The following is a 19,230-nucleotide window of genomic DNA, read 5'->3' on the forward strand; positions in this document are numbered from 1 at the left end:
CTTCATATAATTTACCATTCTTGTATACTATACCAAAATTTCATAAAAGCCATAGAAAATTGAGGTATATAAGAAGTTCAGTAAATTGCATTAAAAAGGATAATAATATTACAGTACTATGTGGAAATACAGTATGTAAACGATGTTAAAAAATAGGTGATTTTAATCAATAAAAGCAGGCATGAAAGAGCTTTTAGGAATGGTTCAAGGGCCATGCATTATTCTTGAGTGCCCCTTATGCTAGTTCAAGAGAGGGAACTAGAGGTTTAGTGTCCAAAAGAAAGTCAAGAGGTATGAACTTGCATTTTTTCTTTATATTATTAAACTCCGTTGACCCATTCCCAAAATTTCTCTGGCCTGATTGCCAAAATCTGCTACTTTGTAACAACTTTCTCCAGTTCCATATTTGGAATCCAATTTTGCACTTATATAAATGCACAATGATTGAAATGTTTAATGAAGAACTGTATTGTATGACTGAGAGTAATGGCAGAGAACATCATGCCAAAACTATAAACAAATATGATTATAAGAGAATTATTTTGTAAAGCGTTTGGATATCACGTGTCATTTAAAGAACTTTACTGACAACATTATGAAAAAAACCAGTAACTTGATCTTGAATATGTCAATTTTCTTTGTAGGTTTTAAGCATGAGACTTGAAGAAGTAAGCAGAGTATCACCTATACCAAGTGAGGCTTATAAGGCACTTTGGGAATGTATTGTTAAGAAAACAAATCAAATGTTGCTAGAAGGATTTGCTGGGGCTCGCAGGTGCACTAATGAAGGACGTTCTCTTATGCAGCTTGATTATCAGGTATTTATTAGGTTTGAAGAAACTTTTTTTTCAATTTTTCATGTTTTTTTCATCATATTTAGCAATTTTAGAAGTTTGTACAGTAGTGTTACAAACTACACCATACAGAAATATTTAGTTTTTTAAAGCAAAACTTTTTCTTACTTACTCAGTACTGTACTGTAGTTTTAATTATCTGTTTTGTGTCCCATAAACAATTCAAGATACTTCAGATCTTGTTTAATCTGTATGTTGTGAGCAACAGCTTAGGATGATAAAAGACTGATTTGCTTTGACTTATTGTGTTATGTATACTGTATTGCACACCAGGGCTACTGAGCACTTCGTATTTTAAAATAACAAAGGAGATTGGCAGTCAGCTATTACTGTGCATGTATAAGCAGATCCCCAGGTATCCAGCAGCATTCTTCTCATCATCTGATGTATGACCTGTAAGAAATTAGTAAAGCGAGTCATGGATCTATATGAAAAAATTGATCTTGTCTCACTGGAAACTTATTACCATGCATTTCAGTTTATAGGTGGAAAGAATAAAATTATGCTCCTAGAGACCTCTGAATTTACTAAATGGGACCTGTAGGATCCATCTAAAAGCTCCTTGCAATTCAACTTTAGGATTTACTGTATATGGAGTTGTGTGAACAGAAACCCTGATAAGTTAAAATAACTCTTAAGAGATTAGAAAATTATAACACATTTCTGTTGCAAATAATGTAGAGCAAATGATCCTGGCGAGGCTACATTGGATACAGCCCCATATTTGATAAATGAAATGATAGTTAAATGACAGTGGAAACAAATTACAGAATCGGGAACTGCCCATAAAGCAGGTCCTGTCTGCCCTACTGCTATCATAGTATCCAGTGGTTCGTTGTATGTTGAATCCTCAAGGAACAGTTCGCTAAATTTTATGGTATGTTCTCACGCAGAACATAAAAAATCCTTTCCACATATAGGTAAGTAAAATGTAGGGAAGCTGTAAAAGCTCTGATCTCAAGGACAAGCACTGTAATTTGTGCTGCTTTGCCTTTGCCATACTCCTATAAACCATCGAAATAACTGTCTGAGCGAGAACATAACAGAATTCTTGATCACTTGCTCCTGCTACATTTCATGGAAAGGAAAATTAAGAAGAATCTTCCCTGAACTCTCCGGTTCTTTTTATAAGACCAACAAAATGATCTGCTAGGGCAAAGGATAGGGTCCTATAACATCCAGTTCTTGGTATCCATTAACTTGAGAGAGATGTAATTCCCAATTCCACTCAAAGTTGTGACCACTAGCTTGAATGAGAAGTTTGTCCCACATAACTGGCAGGAAATCACATCTCAGTTTTAGAGTCCCCAGTTTAACATCTATCACAGTGTTGGCATAATAGCCTCTTCCATTATAGAATTTAAGGCAGGTTCTTGTAGTTCAAGACCTAAAAAGTGCAGACTTATATCCATATGGCTGAGAGTGGAAATTGTATAGCTGTGTAATAGAGGTGCTGATTGAATCAGTAACCCTCTACTGCACCAATTGCAGAATGAGTTCCACTTTCCTGGTAGAGATTGACAGTAGAGTTGTTTGACTTGAAAATAGCCTTAACTATGTATGGTGGAAAGGCCTGTTTCTGAGTTTTTGCAGGATAGCCTTCAGGCATTCAGTTTTTGCACATGGAAAGGCAGATGGTGCAAACCATTGTGCCGAATTCATGGGGGAGTCCTACATTGATGGCAATGCTTGGAACTCAGCATCCCATCCAAAGGCTGGAAGCCTGAGAGACTTAGTCATGTTGGGGATGCACTAGAGTATTAAAATTCAAGCTGCTGGGTTTGGAAGAGGAAAATAAGGTGTGATTAAGGTTGGTAGTGACTAGCTCCACCCAAGGGAGATTTGATGCTGCCATTGGGTTCTGCCTGTAAGGGTATGAAGTGATTCACCAGAGAAAGAGCTTGATCCTCCTTCTTAGACTGTCTACAACCCTGTTTTCTCTTACTGGGACACCATGATGTAATCATCCTCCTTTTCCTTAATTCATTGCCCCATTTACTTAGAATCCTACAAACTTACAACTGATCTTAAGGATAGCTGATTCAGTTAACTCAGATATCTGCCTCTCCAATAAGACTAGGGGTAATTATTGTCTGATGCCAGGTATTTCTCCAAGTCCTGCCCATGAGGGCTGATATCAACTAGCTATGACACCAGAGGGAGTTTGAGAGCAAATCTAATCTCTCTTCATCCTCTAATTTCCTGGAGTTCTACTGCCAAAGCAGACACTCCTAGGACCCCAAAAGGGTAACCTTTAGGGTGGTGAATATTGAGTTAATGCTTTTGATGAAAAGTTTCATATGAAATTCCTTTGGGTTTTAAGTGTTTTCTTATGCAGATTCAAAGAAAATGAGGTATGTGAAGCAAGGAATCTAAAGGAATAAATACAGATCTTATGGTTAATAACTGAAAATAAAAAAAGTAATTAAATTTGGGTGGAAATGAAAATAAAGAAAAAAAAGCAGGGTAAAATAATTCAGAAAATGCTGTAATAGTGGTGAGCAAAAATAGAAAATCAAATATACCAGTATGAGGTAAAGACAAAGAACACTGGTCTTTGTTTTATGTGTGACCATGAAAAGATGCAAATTTGGAAATTTCAAGTTTGGAGGCAATTTTACCACATGCAATGTATTAAAATGGTTGAAATAGTATTCTTGATGCCAGTGACACATTGTGAAATATAAAGGACAACATCATCTGCAGAGGGTTGCATGTCACATACAGGGCGCAAACCATGCCAGAAATACAGTATAAAGAAGCAAGGATAAGAAATGTTACAAATAATGGAGACAAGCAATGAAGTTAAGTGCTGTCTTTTGAACAGTGAGGAAGAAATCGACTGAAATGTGTGAACATATGACAAAAAAATTTGATTGATGTAGTGCTGAAACATACCACCAAAAACATAAATATATCAAGAACAATTGCAAATTAATGGCATCAAGGTGCAACATAACGGGCGAAATACTCTTTGAATACACAGCACGTGACTAATCAATAAGTTGCCCCATGAGCTAAAAAACTATGAAAACTAAGGCATTAAACACAGATTAAATAAAGATAATAAAAAGACAGTTATGACATAGAAGAAAGGATAAACTAATGGTAAATATGTATTTTAATGAGGATCACCAAACAGACCAAATGGGGTCTGACAGGAGAGCGTCCAAAAATAAACCTGGTTGATGATGATAATAGACATTTGTGGTAATGCTTGGAGCGGAGAAAAAATTTTGAGTCATAATGTCTACAAAATTCCTTGTGAAAATCTTATGGGAAGCAAGGACACTGGGTCTTACAACATAACAGAATACTAAAGTGTTTGGAAATGCTCCGTATTCAGGGATTCAGAGGCTTCTGGCTGTATATACCTTTCCTTTTCATGATGTTTGAGTTATCTTAGTCAAGTCTGATGTCCAAAGAATGACAGTTGGCTTTGGCAGCAGTGTTTGTTTTGGTAGGCAAGGGATCCAACCCTGTAACCTTTGTTTATGGATGCACTAGAATCACTAAAGTGTGAAGCTATGAGAACCTGTGCTTTATGGTTCTCATTAACAATCTGTGTTGAAATATAAAATTCCACATCAGATATGCTTAGTCTAGGTTTGATGATACCTTGCTAAAGGTGAAGTCTCAGCCAGTGTAGTTATTGAGCTAAACACTGCCAACAAAGGCTTGAGTTCTCAGTTGTTGAAGTTATAGACAAAAGACTACACTACTGCTTTAATCTGTGCTATGCGTTTATCAGATTATCTGTATTATATGAGTGAAGCAATTATCAGATTATCTGTATTATCTAAGTTAAGGAAGCTTTCTCTCTGGTGCTCAATTTAAATCAGATGCAATGAAAATACTGAAGACCAGAAACAGATATTATGTGCATTCTAGAGAGGGATGATGGATGTGCCACAATTTAAAAACTTGGCCATTCTGGAATATTTGAAACCTTCTTTTCTCATGCATCTGGGAGGGTTCAGAGGTCTGGTTAAATTATTTATAACTAATCATGCATCTGGGGTCTGCAGACCCTTACTTACCTACCTCAAACCTTACTTACCTACCTCAGCTTGTGGCTCTCTGAATCAAACTCTTTTAGAAAAATTGTACAATTTTTATAGCCTTTTACCTCTTGTCAGGCATCTGCAAGACATGAAGTGGGCTTGAAGCTCATCCTAGGAAGTTTTCCATAAAATTAAAGGAATATTCAAGATTTTGTCTGGTACCTAGTCTAGACCATAAGTTTCATCCTCTCCTGGAAGGTATAGGTATCCTTGGAGTGCTTGTTTGATTTTCAAGCATTGCATCTAGAATTTGAGGTCATGAAGTTTACATCTGCAATCCTCCTGGCCTTTGATGACAAACACTGATATTACTTAGATTTTGGTGTTTCATCAAGGGTCCTTGAACCAGATTTCTTAATGTATGTAATCTTAGACCCTCAGGTTGTGATTGGCCAAATTTGTTGGGTGGAGGATGGAAAACATTTGTTTTCCAGTGTTTGTCCAGAGAGCTGTTGACTGCTGGGTTAGGGTAGACTGATGCGTTTGCGTTACAGAATTGATTTTACTCATTATCTTCTTTACAGCATAATCCCTAGTCAGGATCTCTGTTTTATATGAGCCTACTCTAGCTGTTTTATCTTGTGTCCGCCCTTTGTGTATTCCTTTGTTTTATATGAGCATACGCTAGCTGTTTTTATCTTGTGTCCACCCTTTGTTTATTCCTTTGTATCTCATGTCTTCTTGAATGCAGTCTCACTAGCATCTTGTAGGCCTTCCTCCCCTTCATGTCCTTTGCACTTCAGTTTTCATGATCTCTTGCAACAGGTCACTCATCATCTATCCTCATCAGACAACCAAACAACCTTAATCTTGACTCTTGGCCTTTCTTTGACACTTAAGCTACTTTTGCTGATCCCCTGATGTATTTGTTTTTTGTCCTGTCTCTTCTTGTCACTACTCATCCATCTAAGCATGTTCATTTCTACCACATGTAACTTATTTTGCTTTATTTTCTTTGATGATGCTGCTTCTGGCCCAAGTAAGATAGCAAGTCTCACCGCCACCTTATACGTATGTTGCTTTTTAGCCTAATAGAGACTATTTTCACAAAACATGCCTTACATCCCTCCCCTCTGATTATTCCATCCAGCTTGAATTTGATGGTTAATCATTTTCCATGTCACCCACTGTATCTACTGTATTATCAAGCCTGAATACATATGCTTGAAGTGCTCACTGATCATCATCTATCATGTATGTCATATTTTCACTCTTTGTTTGACCCCTCTTTATCCCTCCACCCTCTAAAGCATATCTCCACCTATCTTTCTCCCTAGCTTCCCCCCCTCCCCAGTTTCTGCAGTCAGAAGGATGTTATCAGTATAGACCATACACCAAGAGGGCTTATTTCTTACGTCTTCAGCCATTCTACCTGACATGATATCGAAGAAAAAGGGGATTAGGGCTGATCCTTGGTGCAGTCCTGTTTTGACCTGGAAGTTGTCATTCATTCTTATAGTAATTCTCATGCTAGTTGTTACATTTCTTTACATTTCACCAGTTCCTCTTTTAATATTTTTCTGGTTCCTCCTGCTCCCTCAATCCTCTCCACACTTCTTGTCAAGGTCCTCTATCTTATGTTTTTTCTAGGTTAATGGAAACCATAAGAAGAGCCCCATCTTCTCTTTACATTTCTCTGCTACTTTTACAGGAGGGATTGTACCAATCCTTTTCATAAAACCTAGTTGCTCTCTTCCTATTGTTGACCTCCAAAGCCTTCCATATATGTCTTTCAAATATTATCATTGCATGGGCCTCTAATTTAATTTCTCTTTAAGTTCTTGCAACTTTGTATGTCTTCTTTCTCTTTAAAAATCAGTATAATTTTTCTGGCATAATGCCTATTTCCATTATTTTTTCTGACTCCCATAGTATATCTATTCCCTCCTCACCCAGTGTCTTCCATGCCTCATCAGATATGCCATTTGGCCCAGCTGCATTATCACTCTTCATCTTTCTCAGTGCTTCTTTTGCCTCTCATGTTATCTCATTAACTGTTCTAAAATTTTAGACTTCATCTCCCCCCTTACGAATTCTTCAGTCTCTTTATTTACTGCAGTAGTTTTCAGAATATTCTTTCAATCTTTTTGTTGTGTCATCCTCTTTCGTGAGCACTTTTCCATCTGCTCCTTTGATTTTCTTTATGTAAGTTATGTCCTTTGTACTTTTGTTTGGTTTGGCTGGCTTGAAAATCTTTCCTTTGCCTTCTTTTGTTTTTAAATTTTGATACAACTGATGATATGCTTCATGCAGAACTTTTTCTGCCACCTTCTTGGCTTCTTTATTCCTTTCATTGTAATTATCTTACTCTTTTCTGGCTGTCTCTATTCCCACTTATTCTTTACTTCTTTCTTTCTTTCTTTTTGTTGCATCTTACACTTCCTCATTAAACAACCAGGTTTCATTCTTTTCCCATATTTTTTCACTAGTTTTCTCCTAATGTGGTTGCCACTGTTTTAACTTTAATTGATGTTATTTATCTTTTGAATGATGTATTACAATACTCTTTCTTATACCTTCCACGGTTAGGCTCCCTTAGCTTGGTTCTATTGATTTTCGTGGGGCCATGCATTTTCCTTGTCGGTCCTTCTTTCATTCTCTGTCACAAGTCTATAAGTACTAGACAATATTATGTAGCTACAGGGTCCCCAGGGATGACTTTGCAGTCCTTCAGTGCCGTCATATCTTTCCTTGTGTATGAGATGTAGTTGATTTGACTAGATCTTGAGCCATTTTTGTGCATGATCTGATATTTTGGTCACTTATAAGAGAAGATGCTGGCTCTTTCCATGTTACATGACACTGCAAAGTCAAATATATTTTTGCTTTCTCTTTGGCAGTTGTCATAGTCATGTCTTCCATGGATATGACTTTTGGCATCATTGCTTCAACCATTGTGTCCATTTAGATTTCCTCCAATTGTATTCCTTTCATCTGTTTCAGTCAGTTCCACTTCCTCATTAGAGTCTGCCCAGAAACCGTGTTAAGTGTCATTCTCTCGAGTACAGTATATCCTATTTGAGGAGCATACACACTCATTATTAAGTGTGCATTCCCCATAAGTAGCCTTAGCCTCATAATCCTTTTGTTTTTCCTTTGTACCTCAGTAACACAGTTTTTAAGTCTTCAGGTAGAACAATATTTTTGCCATTCCTTCCTTCTCTGTTGGCCCACACTACAGAGGTTTGTAACCATCTCCCAGTTCCTTTAATTTATTGCCCTTTCATTGGGTCTCTTGTGCACATAAAATACACATATATTCAACACATCTGTGGTTGAGTTTACTGCGTGTGTACCGGTGAGCTGTATTGGATGACCTGTGGCAGGTGCCTGTGTCTGGGTTCTTGTATTGATGTCATCTTGGTGGCCCATAACACTCATTATTATTTTAAGCATTCATACTAGGCATCCATTGTCATGTGACCTGCATTGAGTGCTTGTGTTTCAGGCTCCAATTTATTATCCAGGCTTTCTTGACCTCCTAACAGGTTTAAATGTCTCAAGCTTCAATTTTAGGTGATTGTTTGTCTTTTATCAGCGTGCCATGGTACTCTCTCTCGAATGTCCGTCCAAGATACTTGTGTTGGTCAACCATGTTTTTAATAGTGTGATATCATTGGACTTCATGTTCTTCCCATAATCAGCAAGCTGAGCTGTATATAAGGATCAGAAATCCATCTCAGTCTTTGGAACCAGCAGATAGCAAGCGCCTTGTATCTGGCCATTTGAAGCAAGTTGGCGGGGAATTGTTTGTCATTCACCCTCTAAATATCTGTGGTTTAGAATGTTGAGTCAGACAAATGAAACATTGTGTAATAAGGTCCATGGGATATAAGAAAGGGCAGAGGAACTTCCTATGTGAACTAATTGGTACAGGAAAAGGTCATTTGAATATAATTGTGGGATGTTGTAAGATAAAATCCCCAGAACAATGTGGCAGAAATTCTGTAGGAACAACTGTAAGTATGTAAAGCATATTGAAATACAAAATAGAATTTCAAAAATGATTTTTGCATGGACATCCAACATGATGTGAGTAGGCAGAAATTTCTTAACACCTTTCATGGTTGATAGCTATTAACTTGGAGGTATGATAATATTTAAACACTTTATTGTGGTAGCACTGAAGGACAGATTTAGCACAAGCCAGAAATCTTGATTAGGCTGTAAAATATCTCAGGCACTATTGAAGAACGCACTGATTTCTTTTTGGTTCTTGAATAGATGCACTGCAAATACATTTCACTCATTGAGCAAAGTAAGCTAAAGCATTGTAAAATTTGGGGAGAGTATGATTTTCCTTTGAAGTTAAAATCTTAAATACTGTCCTTTAGGGAAAAACAGCATTTTCTCCACTTTTCCTGGTAATATAAGCATACAGTGTTGTTCTAACTTTATCCAGAATTGAATAAATGAAAGATAGAGAGCACTAACTCTCAGTGTTAACTCCAACATGTCTGTATTGTAGGTGTTTGAGGGAGCTAATAACAGCGGGCATAAGTAAGTTGACTCCATCTATTTAGGATGATTCAGGATTCCATCTGGCAGTTGGTGACTGTCCTCACCACACTGTTGTATAAGTAATATAAAAGTTATATATGTATTTATGGAGCATAATGATTATATTATAAATTTTGTATTTTTGAGTGTCTGGAAGTTTGGTTCTAAAAGTTTTACAGTACGTGTAAGGTGTTATTTTCTGGTTTGCTTGTTGGAATAGAATATTATGTTTTATGAAGAAATGTTTGAGAAAAATCTTTATTTTACAGCAATTTCTCATGAAACTTGAGTGCTTGACGTCTGTTCGACCACTACCAGATCGCCATGTAGTGGAGACCTATATTAAAGCCTATTACCTTCCTGAGGGTGCACTGGAGGATTGGATCCAACAAAACCTATCTGATTATACTCCTCGTCAGCTAACTGCTCTTGTAGCTACCATGACACACATCAGCAAACGAACTAGACAGAAAGTTGGTGCCTTAATAGAAGATGGGGGTAAGAAATTGTGAGGTATGTGATTTCACAACATTCTAGTATACCATGAGCGTTTGTTGATTCAGTCTTCAGATGTTTTTATATCCTTTGAGAACTATCTGGTAATAGTATTTTGTCTGAAAGAGTTAATCTGCTGCATAGATTTCAGAATGATTTAGTATATACAGTGTTTTTTCATAGACTTGATTGAAATTACATGGCACTAGAGTATTATTATTACATTTTTAAAATTCATGGGTTGTATAAAAGTATTTCCAAATGTACAAACATAAATGCAATGCTTGCTGAATTTAATGTCATCAATGCCTTATAATGCAATACAGTAGGTAGTTATGCACTATATAGTTGGGAATCCAGGTCCATGTAAAAAGTTGTATCAGCCACAGCAGTTATTAACCATTTTCATCCTCACTTATATGAGTAGGGAGATATACGAGCAAAATATTTTTAATATTGTATTCTCAGTATGAAACTTCACTTATGGAGTACAGGATACCAGACAAAGTTCATACAATGTTGTATACCTCTTGATTAATATCAGTGACGTATGCATATAATTTGGAGTCATTATGTAATGCAGCAACTTCAAATGTAGATGTTTATATTTCCTAGCTAGAATTCTATTCATCTTACCTTTAGCAATACAGTGCTTCTCTTTGTGTAATTTTAGAGAATATATGATCTGTATTTTTTTATTTCTTTCCAAACTAACATTAGTTTGATAGAATTATCAATCTTTAAAATGTAATATAAAGTTCTGTACATTATGTATGTAAAGGCATTTACACAGAGATTCCTTACCTAGAAGAAAGATCCTCTTGACTATTTCACCATAGCTTCAAGCACAGGTTCAGTTATTTGTTCACAAACCAATGTACAGTATTTTTTCTATGTAATTATCCAGTTCTGGAAAATTAGTGAATAACATCTACTAAATTAGATAATGAAAAAATTATGGGATAAATAAAAATGAAAATCCATTGGAGTAAAAAATACCTATCATAGTTGATATTATATTTCAGAGTTAACTAAGGCATTGTATATTTACACAAGTTAATCAGTAAAACTTACTAGGCCACTATGTATAAGATTCCCAAAGACTGCAAGAGTTGTGTGAGCATATGAGATGGTTGCATGGGGCCAAATTGGTAGTGGATGGTGCAGTTTAAGTCAACATTCCAGTATGTAAATTTAAAGACTGAGTTAGCCATTATAGTAAAAATAATGAAATGGTCAGGTACTGCATGTGATTTTTTACCATAAGAGCCTCATTAATTAGATATATAATTTATTCACAGTCCCACAAAGTTCCCATCTTTTGTCTTATCAGAAAGTAGTCCTACCTCACATGTTCACTGTGGATTTTTACTGTGGATCCTCAGGTATATATATCAGACAGTTACCTCCCTTTTTGTAAGGCTAGGGCTTCTGTAAACAGTTTGTCAGTCAATCCCATTCTTTAAGTGACCATAGGGGGCTCTTAGTGGGAGCATTCTTCCTTAGTAAACATTGACTCATACCATTCCAAGGGTGATTCTTCTTGTGTCTGGAACAGTATTATAATTGTTATTATTACTCAGAATATAAGTCCTATTCATATGGAACAGTAGAGGCCTTTAACTTACTCTGCCAAAGATGTCTTCATAGAGGTCCACCTATGTTGGAGGTACATGTAGTAGCTTACCAGAGCTCTTGAAGAGAGAGAGAGTGACTCCCCATTTGATTGAGTTTCTCTCTCCCACAAGACCTTTCATAAGGGAAAGCTATATGCCAGCTGTCTTTGGAAAATTTGAGCAATCTCTTCTTTTAAGATCCCCACAAGCTTCATGCTTCATCACTCCATAATTTTCCCTCAGCAGTGTCTTATCACCTACCACATAGCATTCTTCAGAAGGAAAAGGAGGAGGCATTTTTCATTGCATATATTATCTTGGCCCCAGTGACCCCATACAGGAGGTCATCTGATCTTTAGCTCCATACGCCAATGACATAAGAACCAGTCTGGAAACTGCCTGTGCTAAATACTTTATTGACCCCTGCTCAGAGACAAGGGTTTGACTTCTCAAAGGATTGCATGATGCATGTTGAGAAAGAAGTAGAAGATGAAGAGGATTTGACTCTGCAAGATGAGGTTTCCTTTTCATAGGTTTTAGACTAGATTTGTGAGGTCTTTGGTTTAGAAAGATCTTAAGGACCCAAAAATGAAGCCCAGGCTGTGGCTGTTCAGACATCTGTCTGATGTAAGACTGCAGATGGAGGGATGGGGCACCAGTAAGGGCTTTGAGCACCCCATGACTGCTCCTCATGAGTCTTTGCTAGCAAACCAGCAACTTCATTGGTTCTACAGGATTCAGGGCTGTTCACCAAAGGCTTATCACGAATCTTAACTTTATATGCAATCCTGCTTTGTTCTCTCCATCCTCAGTCACATTTTCACTAGTCAATGCAGATACAACTGAGCAGATTCTCAGAGAGTACATATCATGTTCAGCTGATATTAACATATGTGACTATGTTGTCCCAGGATTGTCAAGACCTCAGACTTCTTTTTAACTTCAAGAAGTCATACCTGATGCCATTGATGAGAGCTACATACCTGGGTATGGTCAATAGTACCAAAGAGGAGTAAGTTCACCCAACAGAGGACAGGATCAGAGGGTTTTCCTTGATCCACTAATTATGACAGTCCCATTCCTCTGGCCAAGTTGTGGCAATCCCTGAAATGGAACTACATGTTGCTGGTGAACATGGATCCACACAGCCACTTCAGGTTGTAGATGTTAAAACTACAACTAGCAGGGTGATGGTCAGAGACAACTCATAGTATCACACTGTGGTCTGGAATGTCTTCTGTGGTGACAGAACTCTGACCACCTTCTAGTAGTAGCCCCACTGATTCTTCCCTGTCCATAGGTACTGATGTTAAGAATGCTTGAAGTCAAGGTTAGGATCTGCACTAGACTATCTGGTAACAGAATCTAGTGTGTCGCAAGACTGGGGTGGCACATGAACATCTGGGAGTTACAGGCTCTCCTAAGCCTCCTGGCATTTGCTTAGTACGTGATAGAAATGACAGTAAGCATAATGTCTAGTGACTTAAAGACAGTAGCATTCCTGTTCAATCAGGGCAGCTCTCATTCGAAGCCTGCTGTTGGTTGGAGATTGAGATCTTCAAGTGGGCAGAGGTGAATAAGTTTGCATAATGCCAAGGTTCTTCCCAGGGAGACACATATTTCTTGGTAGTCTCAGTAGGTTAAATCAAGTTTTACCATTGGAGCGGTCTCTGAACTTTGAGGTCTGCGTAGCTTTTTGGTATCACTGGGTGAGGCTGTTGCTGGGCTTGCTTGCAGCAAGCAAGAACCACAGGCTCCCTGAGTACAGCTTAGCACAGCTGGATACAGCAGCTTCAGGGATAGACATGATTCTTTACCTATGGGATAACTTCATCAACTTTGTATTTTCTCCTGTTTTGCATTATCAAGCAAGTTCTAGAGAGGCAGTAGAGAGGCAGCTTGTCACTGATATGAAAACTTCAAGATGATACTGATAACTCCACTGTGGTTGCATCGATCAGAGATGGTGATGGTGGTGGTGGTGGTGGTGATGGTGATGGTGGTTGACAGTCTGTTGTTGCCTCCCATTTTGGAAGAATCTTCTCTAGTGGCTGTACATCTTCAGTAGTTGGTGTAGTGGTAGGGAGAGTTAATTCAGTCAGTTCCATTATACCAGTGGTTGCATATTTCATGCTATTTTAGCAGGAATGTAGGGAACTTTTACTGACATTTGTATCTCCAAGATAAGTCAGTAAGATTCATACTCAGTCTAGGAAGATCACACTCTAGAGGTTGGTCATCAGTGCGATTGTCACTTACCTCTGATTCCGTAACAAAGACTCAAACTATTGTTGGCCAGGACTGTACCACAGCACTCTTTGCCATCCCTTCCTTGTCATGTGTCTTTGCAGTGATTAAGATATTTTATGAAGGACCAGAAATGTAATGGATGATGCTTCCAGACTGTTTCTGTCCCCAGGACAAAGGAAGATGCAAGTAATGAAGAATGTGGTCTCTTGTAGGCTGTGGCAGGTAGTTATAAGGGTCTAAGATAATGTAACGAATGACAAAGCTGAACAGGTAAGAGTACAGACCTACATAATCACAGCACTATCATCTTCTGTTGCTTTTAAGCACTACTGTGTTTGATAGTGTATGCAATGGTTAAGTATTTGAGAGATATTGCACATTAGTGGTTATTTGTTTATGGGACCTTTCTTTTACCTATGGTGGAGGAAGTCGGTCATTCAGCATTTCTCGTCCTAATTCTTCATCTTGTTTCATTCATAGCACTGACACAGGATGTAGACTTCAGGGTGTTATTTGCTCCTATACAACACAAACTAGACATGGTGAATAACCCTGATGCCAGCAGACTTTTGAATACAGTACACTACTTAAAACCAGCATTGCCACGTGGCTGAACGCTGAAACTATTACTGTACAACCAAACATTATATGTAAGATAGTATTTTTAATATTTTAAAGATTTTAAATGATTATTTTCCATAAATTACAATATACTATTTTATATATTTTAACATAAGATACTGCCCAGCATTATTTTTTTAAACAAATGCTGCCATAAAGTCGAAAAGCCTGAAACATATAAATAATGTAACAGGAGGTGTTACTGTATGTATGTCCTTTTCTTATCTGAGATTTACCAGATACATACACCTTATAAACCTAGGAGATATTAGGAACATGGTCTGACTCATACATTCCCAAAGTATCCTTTATGCATATGGAAACACTTTTGGATACTCAGCATCCTGGTAGCAATTCAGGCTTGTATATGATTACGTAATTGGGATGTGATAGACAAAACTTTCTATAACATAAATTTTTCATTTTAAATCCATTAATCACGTAATGAGTCCCATTCCCTGTTCCTTGAGTTTTGTGGCTTCATAATCAGTTTATTTTAGAAATGAGGTAATTATCTGATGCATACTAATAATCTACTTGCAGTAGGACGTCTGTTGATTAGAAAAAGATTGATGAAACTGAACTTTGCAGGATGATGAACAAGGCATATATAGTATGTGTTTATTTGTTCTGAATGGCACAGATGGTGTCATAAGAGGTTGTCAGGTTTACAAAATATAGTATGGAACAAAAGATATTTCAATACCCAAAATGCTTTACAAGGGGAAATGGGAGTTATGATAGATTGGCAGGTCATAGAAGAGGAAGGGATATCTTGTTACCTTTGGGACACACTGGACTGTGAGTGCAGTAGTTGAGAGAACAGTAAGATAGAATATTTGCAGCATGGATGAAATGGGACATTAAGATGTCTCATTAGTAGAGAGAGTAAAGATGTAAGATGGGTGCATGTGGCTTTTACTACTCTATGCACCAAAAACATGGTCACTGGCAAGGAAGATAGAAGAGATTTAAAAAATGTGACAGTGTGTTCAAAAGTCATGACTCGAGTATGGTGGGAAGATCGATTTACAAATGGGAAATTGATGGTAAGATGTGTTATCAAGAAGCTGAGAAAAAGAATGCTATCTCAAAGACTGAGATGGTTTGGACATGTGATGAAAAGGGATAAAAAACAGTTGGCCAGGATTGCAGGAGGAATGGCAGTAGTAGGATGAAGACCTGTACGAATTATGGGTAGAGTATGGAGAAATAAATATACTGTAGATGAAAACCTGGACTTGATGGGAGTTCAGGGAGAAGGAGCTCAGGACAGGGAAAAGCAGCAAGAATTCATTTGACATACATGTAAAAATGTGTGTGACGGTGACAGTGACTTAAGAAATATAACAAGAAAATTTATGTTGGTACACATTTTCCTAACACACTTCAAGGAACTTAATGTAAATTTGGTTTATTGACAGTACAGTAATAGGGTCTGATGACAAAATCATAAATATGTCTTTCAAGTTACACAAGATAGTAATAAATTTACATAATCTTCAGTATTCCATTCTTATGCACCAACTGCACTTCATTGCTTTACATATAACTTAACTCGGTATTCCTTTAGTAATTTTGACTCGCATCTTTTGGCACCAGAATTTGCTGGACTCAAGCCACCTTCATTTTTAATTTCTCTCACATGCTGCAGTTAACCATAAAAAGTACTTATACTATACTATACTTACGATAATGTTTATGAGTCAGCCATTTACTGTATATATTTCAACCATCCATACTAAAAATCACATCTTCATGGTTTTCATTTGACCTTATAACCACACTCTTGCTAGCATTCACTTGAAGTTTTCTTCTTTTTTTTCTTATATTTTCTGCAGCCTCTTTGCTTTTATGCAGTTGTCACCAGCACTGTCATCCTTTGACAGCATCCAGTCTGCATGCCATGCACAACCTTATCCTACCAGTAGGTATAACATATCCTGTCCATTAATTCAGTCACTGACAGACTTTTGCATTCAACTTGGATGTTAGCTGGTTGATTGCCAGCTTGGTTGTATTTTTACTTGTTTAGCAAACTATTGTACCACATATGCCATATATTCTCAACACTTTTTTATACCTTCTCTATTAGTTATATCATAAACTTGCTGCACTTTCATGTATGCTGCATGCAGAATTTCCTTTCTCTACCCATGCTTTGCACAGAGTGCTTTTGTAACAAACACTTATTCCTTGAACTTTCTTCCTTTGTCAAAGGCCATGTTGCTTCTTTGTCAAGCCTTTTATCACATTTATTGTTTTCCACTTGAAACCTTTTGTTTTTCACCTGAAACCTTTCCTTGATAAACTTGTAAGTGTCTACAATTGTTACTATGCTTTTTACCTTTTCCCTTGCACTAAGGGGAAATTAGTCTTTTAACACCTACACAATTATTCCTGGGGAATCTTTCCTTCACTGAGACATAGTTTACAAACCATAGTAAAAAACAAAGTTGTGCTCTCTCCACCACAAGATCTCAGTACTAATCTTATCAACTTTTGCCTTTTTCATTCTTCTTGTTTTCCCACACAGTGTATTTTAAAGAATTTCTATAAACATTTTATTTGTTGCATAACTCAGTTTTGTCTCTTATTCTGTCATGTAAATTATACATCCCTTAAAAGTATTCATTATTTAAGTGTAAAATTACATTTTCTTTAGACAGCACCCTTGGTGACTCACTAGACTTGGTGCATATGATGACTCGTGGTTTTAGGATAGTTTGTGTATGATTCAATTTCATCTTATACACTAACACATTGGTAATTTGTGCCAGACATAGTAAGCAGTGAGAGACAATATCTTTTGTAAATGAACTGATAACAAAGGGTGAAATAGGGTTTGTGCACAAGCAAAGGTATGACTGGTTTTTCAAATTATAGACTGCAGTATGACATCAGTTTGTGTACTATTGATATACCTATCTTTCCAGTTACTAGTGCTGCACTAACTTCAACTGGAGACATAGTAGAGTTCTCCATATCTTCAGTGTGACTTTATTTTGCGATATAATTTGATGTTGCATTCTAGTTCTGTTATTCATGTCAGTTGGTTGTGTGATTAACTATGTCTGTTTTTGCTTGATTGGCTGTACCAGCTATGCAGCTTGAAATTTAAAGGGCATATTTTATGCTGGAACAATATCCCTTGCCAATAAATTCCAGTCTCATGTATATATGCATTTATATGGTATAGGGTACTTGAACCATATTTTCCCTTTAAAGCTTAGCAAGGCAGTAGAATCTAGGTCAACTGATGTTATAAGAGCTTTTCTTCCTGTTTTTTACCTCTACACCATTGCAAGTTGGGATGTAGCAGGGTTTTTTTTCCACAGTCTTTCTCAAGCAATAGCACAGTAGTCAGAGGGATTTCCTTTCAGGTTGAGATACTTGTATCTTTGTAAATGCTTCCATTTCTATAAATTTAAGTTATCATATTCCTAAAATGTCTCCCATTAACAATCTGAAAATAATGATGATCAAAAACTCTGTAGAGGCATGACGGCACTGAGTCTGATTGTCATCCTGTATACTTTTTCATTTCTTGTGCATATATTGTAATACAAACAAGGAAACAGAGAGAGTTTAGCAGAAATTTGATGTAGGTAGTTAGCATTTTTTGTATACTAAGTATAATTTTGTATGTTGCAAGGTTGTATAAATTGTAAAAGGCTTTGGGCTGAGTCAGTAAAACTCATGCTATATTGGTATTTTTAACAAGTAGGAGAAAATGTTTATCATTACACACTTTAAGGACCATAGTGTCTGTGGTCTGTTTTAGAACTTAACTTGAACAAGTGCTTTTTCATAGTTAATGCTTCTACTGCATTCATATACTGAATTTCCTTCCTTATAGGCTTGTATTTTCTTTTAATTTGTAGAATGTTTTGAGCCCATTGGAAAAATTGCTTGCTACTGTAAAATGTCCATGAGAATTTTGGAGAAGAGAATAGTGGTACAGTATTTGATGGTAGATTAGAAATAGTATGTACTGTAGTTGATATCATCTGGAGTAGAAATAGTATGAATTGTACTTGATATCATCTGGTTATATAGTATTGCTGATTGTATGGGAATTGTTGGTAAGGCTTTACATCAGCCATTCCTCAAGCTCCTTTCTAACTTTAAAGTTTGATTATATGTTCAGATACATTTGAATCTCCCTAAGCTTTAAAAATTGCACCTTTTTATGAATAAGATGCTTTAATATTATTTGTGTTGTATAAATTAGATTATAATTTATTTCAAGTTCTTTTTCATTAATTTTATGTTCTCTGCTCTGGTCATATCTTCATATCCTGCCTTAATAATGTCCCATATATCATGTCATTTTTGTGATGACCTCAGTCCATCCATCCTGTACATTTGTTAGTTTTAAGTCACCATTGTTTATAACTTGGTGAGGTTCAGTTATGAAATTATAGTTTGAAATATTCTAGAATGAATACATTTGTTCTTGATAATAAAATGAATATTTTCTATGAAACTTCTTGTGTTACTAGGTGTCAAGTGTTTTGTAGAGTTGTTTTTTGGTACTTTAGTCCTGCTTTCTGCAGACTGAAAACAGCACTTTACCAAGATATGTTCATACGTAAGTACAAAACATGATTTTATAAGTGTAGTACTGTACTTTCCTTGCTGAAAGTAGTGAGGAATAAGGTTTATATAAAAGAACAGGTGTGTAGAACTAATTTTGTTGTCACAAGACTTTTAACTGCCTACAGCTAGTAAATATGCTCATGAAAAAAGGAAACTAAACAAACTCATAGTCATGTCAGCATATTCTTTGGTGACATGTCTTACCTCAACAATGCATTGTTTTGTACT

The 19,230-nt window shown here is 36.7% G+C and overlaps 1 protein-coding gene across 1 annotated transcript in view; it reads left to right on the forward strand.

The window, feature by feature from the left end:
• The window catches only part of Vps50 (vacuolar protein sorting 50), an 85,925-nt gene extending 67,036 nt beyond the window's left edge, over positions 1 to 18,889 (forward strand). Inside the window, exons 7-8 of the mRNA XM_067112995.1 lie at positions 645 to 818; positions 9,688 to 18,889. Of these exons, the coding sequence (XP_066969096.1) occupies positions 645 to 818; positions 9,688 to 9,930 (417 nt within the window). The 3' untranslated portion in view covers positions 9,931 to 18,889. The remainder of the gene's footprint in view (positions 1 to 644; positions 819 to 9,687) is intronic.
• Positions 18,890 to 19,230: the final 341 nt, after the last annotated feature.

Source organism: Macrobrachium rosenbergii, chromosome 12, assembly GCF_040412425.1.
Source record: "Macrobrachium rosenbergii isolate ZJJX-2024 chromosome 12, ASM4041242v1, whole genome shotgun sequence".
NCBI classification, from domain to species: Eukaryota; Metazoa; Arthropoda; class Malacostraca; order Decapoda; family Palaemonidae; genus Macrobrachium; species Macrobrachium rosenbergii.